Source organism: Macrobrachium nipponense, chromosome 9 (genome assembly GCF_015104395.2).
Source record: "Macrobrachium nipponense isolate FS-2020 chromosome 9, ASM1510439v2, whole genome shotgun sequence".
Classification (NCBI taxonomy): Eukaryota; Metazoa; Arthropoda; class Malacostraca; order Decapoda; family Palaemonidae; genus Macrobrachium; species Macrobrachium nipponense.
This window is the reverse complement of record NC_061110.1, coordinates 107,439,781-107,444,344: the sequence shown is the minus strand read 5'-3', so window position 1 is coordinate 107,444,344 and position 4,564 is coordinate 107,439,781. Positions and strand designations below refer to the sequence as shown.

The 4,564-nt window shown below is 36.6% G+C and overlaps 1 protein-coding gene across 1 annotated transcript; it reads right to left on the bottom strand.

Moving 5' to 3' along the window:
- Positions 1–1,194: 1,194 nt before the first annotated feature.
- On the bottom strand, positions 1,195–2,463 carry LOC135218199 (protein fem-1 homolog A-like). The gene is made up of 2 exons (XM_064254350.1): positions 2,428–2,463; positions 1,195–2,242 (listed from the first exon to the last, which is right to left on the bottom strand). The coding sequence occupies exons 1-2, from the start codon at positions 2,436–2,438 to the stop codon at positions 1,195–1,197; spliced, it is 1,059 nt and encodes a 352-aa protein (XP_064110420.1). The 5' UTR covers positions 2,439–2,463.
- Between the last annotated feature and the right edge of the window lie 2,101 nt (positions 2,464–4,564).

Below are 4,564 nucleotides of genomic sequence, written 5' to 3'. Positions count from 1 at the left end.
TCCTTCTTTAGCTCTCCCCTCTGTAGCCATTGCCAATTGTCATCGCTGGCTAGTTCTTTAGTCTGTCTCATGTATTGTCCGTGCATTGGTTTGTTGTGCCAGTCCTCTGTTCTTTCTGTCTTTCTCCTGTCTCTGTATATTTCTGGGTCTTCGTCTACTTTTATTAGTCCTTCTTCCCATGCACTCTTTAGCCACTCGTCTTCACTGGTTTTCAGATATTGCCCCAGTGCTCTGTTTTTTTTTCGATGTTGACGCAGTCCTCTATACTTAGTAGTCCCTCTCCCTCCTTTCCTTTCGTGTTTATGTATAGTCCTGTCCGTATTTGCTCTTGGGTGTAGTGCTTTTTGTATTGTCATTTGTTTTCCTGGTTTTTCTGATCTATGCTGCGGAGTTCTGCCTTCGTCCATTCCAATATTCCTGCGCTGTATCTGATTACTGGCACTGCCCATGTGTTTATGGCTTTTATCATATTTCCGGCGTTGAGTTTTTGACTTGAGTATCGCCTTGAGTCTCTGCATATATTCTTTCCTGATCGTGTCCTTCATCTCTTGGTGTTTTATATCTCCTCCTTCCATTATTCCCAGGTATTTGTATCCTGTCTCATCTATGTGTTTATGTTGCTCCATCTGGTAGCTTTATCCCTTCAGTTCTCGTTACTTTGACTTATTATTATTATTATTATTATTAGTATTATTATTATTATTATTATTATTATTATTATTATTATTATTATTATTACAGGTGGTGCAAAATCATTCCTTGTAATATGGTTATCCAATTAACTATTTGACTAGAGATAAAAATAATTTAAATATTTTATACAAAGACACCTGGTAATTTAAGTGGCAAACCTACCTTGGAAAATCATAATTCCAAAAGAAATAAATTAAGCAACCATTATTTTAACAATTGGGAGACGATGGCTGCTCTGAGATAAAAACAAATGCATGATATATTTTTGGAACATATATTTCTAAGACATTTAAGGAAAATACAAGTATTATAATGTACATACAACCATGAGATCTTGTTACACTATGCCAATAAGATGAAAAGGAGTTTTTTCTGAAAACATTTACAAGTGCTACTTACAGCTGGTCTACATATTTACAGAACAAATGCACAAGAATTTATTACATGAAATAAACTTTTATATATAGATATATAAATAGTACCACTAAAAATGATACTTGATTAGTGCATGTCAACAAATTTCTCAAGTCGGGGATGTAAGATACCCTTATAAGGAATCCCATGTTCCCGAATGCAAGTGGCAGCTAAGCATTGCAGAGAGGTGTGACTCAGCACCTTTGCCTTAGAAAGAACAGGTCCCCGGGAACCCCTCAGTGACCAGAACGTCTGCCTTCGGCTATTCATGGCGTCTAAGTGAGCACCGGCTCGCAAAAGTGACTCGACCATGCCCTTGGAGCAATCCTCATTTTTTGGCAAGCGTGTGGAGGGGCGTGTTGCTCCTCCTGTCGGTGGCGCAAGGATCTGCACCGTGTCCAGCAGGAGGTCGATGACTGTCTTTCTAGGAGTGCTAGACACCGGCACTGAAAACCCGTCCATGAGCTTAAAGCTTCTACAGCAGGCGATGTGGAGAAGGCTCCGACCCGCTGCATCCCTTGGATTCTTCTTCAGTAGTTGATACAACGCACTCTTGAAAGTGTGTATCTGAGAGGACGAGAGCTGTGGCTGTAACATTGTTAACGATACTAATAAATGCATGATGATTGCAACACACTCGTTAAGGTGTGATTCATTTAGCTTCTTCACGGAAATGTCGCTTTGATCTAATTCGGAAACAACCAGATTCAATTCCCTCGCGCCTTTTTCATCGAAAAAATCATTAGGTTGACAATTCCAGTTACTTAGATGCTCTGCGTCCGTCAGGGATGAAAACAGCCCCAAGAATGACTTGAAGTGGTAGAGCCTAGCGTGGTTGAGTGGTTTTAGTCGGAAATATTGCACTTCGATAGCGTGAACCCACAGGTTGATGCATTGTTTGAAAGCACCGTCATTTGCGTAGTCGAGACCTGCGTCCCGGATATATAGCATTGTAGTAAAATGATCGGGTCCTAAAACCCTCTCCTTCACGAGGAGAGACTGACGTTGGACTGACTCGAAGTCAGTGTCTAGGGCCTCTAGTTGCTCTAAGGTGGTGACTTCTCTGAACTCCTCGTGTGCAGGACCTTCCAAATTCAGTTCGGATTTTGGATAAGTCAGGACACCATCTACGTACCTGGAAACATATTGTTAAACGATTGTATTCAGTGCATAAGAAAGCATATACTGAAGCAGTTAAATAACACTATAATGTTAAATTGTAAATCCATGCATTCAATCATACTACTTTCCACAAATGAAATTCTTACTTTATCTATCAGACCTTGAGAAAAGTATGAGAATGATCACGAAAGAACTTACCTGTGGCTCATAGCTGATTTCCAGTACCGAATAACACTGACATATCTTCCATATCGTCAAAAAGTGAAGCTCCAGTAACTCAAATGCATCGGCTTTCTCTTTAACAGATAGGTCTGTTCTGCTTACTAGATATTCTACCATTTCCACGTGGCAACGAAAGCTCGCCAGAATCAAAGGAGTATTTCCTGATAGAAAGAAGACGAGGAATGATTCAGTTTTGATAGTTCTTAGTATGAATAAATCTACAGGTGACTTTAGTCTAAATCTAACTTAATGTTTATGTGATTCCATTTAGAAAGAAATTCTTCCATCTCAGGCACCGTTTTAGAATGTCCACAAACAAGCAATATCTTTTTCATATAACCTAAAACGAAAAAATAGTTGGTATATTATCAGTCAAATCAGCACAGAACATTACAGCATTCGAAACCTCATCGTTCAGTTCTGTAAATTAATAATGCAAGATTTAAGCCGTTCAGACCAAACAATTCTAAGTAAGATTTAGGAAATTTAAACCAAACAATTTGAAGAAAAATTTTCATTTTTAAATCAAACAATCCTATGCAAGATTTAGATGTTTAAACACCAAACAATTCTAAGCAATATTTATGAGATTTACACCAAACATTTCTAAGCAAGATTTAGGTAAACCAAACAATGCTAAGCAAGATTTATGACATTTAAACCAAACAAAGCTAAGCAAGATTTAGGATATTTAAACCAAATCATTCTAAGAAAGATTTAGGAGATGCACACCAAACAATTCTGTGCAAGATTTAGGACATTTAAACCATACAATGCTAAGCAAGATTTAGGACATTTAAATCAAACCATTCTAAGCAAGATTTAGGACATTTACACCAAACAATTCTAATCAAGATTTAGGATATTTAAAACAAACAGTTCTAAGCAAGATTTAGGACATATAAAACCAACACTTCTAAACAAGATTTAGGGACATTTAAACAGACAGTTCTAAGCAAGATCTAGGGCATTCAAAACAAACACTTCTAAACAAGATTTAGGACATTTAAATCAAAGAATTCGAAACAAGACTCACCAGAAATGTCGGCATCCATTTGACCGCTGTGATCCAGCAACACTTTCATTATTTCAATATGTCCCATTTCCGCACTCACATGCAAAGCGCTTTGCCCGTCTATACTCTTACCGTTCACGTCAACGCCATTTCTAAAAGGTATTCACAATTTCCAGACGGCAGTTTGTGAGCAGCGAGCATCAGACAAGTGAACGAGAATGGATCAGTAGTCTCGGTGGCTGAGGACACAAATGAATAAATAAACAAATGATCAAATAATTAAACAATCAAATAAATATATAAAAAAAACATATGTAAATAAAAAAATTATATTAGTTAAATTATAAATAAGTAAATACTTAAGTAAGTAAATAAACAAATAAATTAATAAATACAAAAGTAAATAAATAAACAATTACTTAAATAAATACATAAATACAAAAGTAAGTAAATAACTATATAAGCAAATAAATAAATAAATATGTAAATAAATAGGCTGAACACGTAAAATAAATAAGTAAATCAATAAGCAAACAGATAAATAAGTAAATAAAAAATTAAGCTTATAAATAAATAAATGAGTTTCTTCAGCTTCAGCAAGATTTGCGAACTCCGGCTAAGTGGGAGAAAACATAAATGCTGCACTTGAAAACTCACAGGCTCCGTGTGCCACAAGAAGTTTGGCAATATCGAGGTGGCCATGGATACACGCTGCTCGCAGAGGAGTGCTTTTGAATCTGGTAATGCCATTCACATTGGCTCCTTTGGAAAGGAGGTAGTCAATGACCGCGTACTGGCCCCCGACGGTAGCGCACCACAGAGGCCGAACTCCGTGCAAGAATATTCCGCCAATCGTTACTGCAAAGCAAAGAAATTTTAGGACATACATACTACATACATACATACATACATACATACATACATACATACACCCTAATATGGCCTTGTAAACATAAGCATATCTGACATGCATATTTATTGAATACATAAACAAATACTAAAATCAATCAAAAAATATTAACTTGCAGTCGTTCTACAGATTCTATTAAACTTGTCGTTCTGTTTCTTTTTTTCCACATGAATTCATGCAAGTAAGTG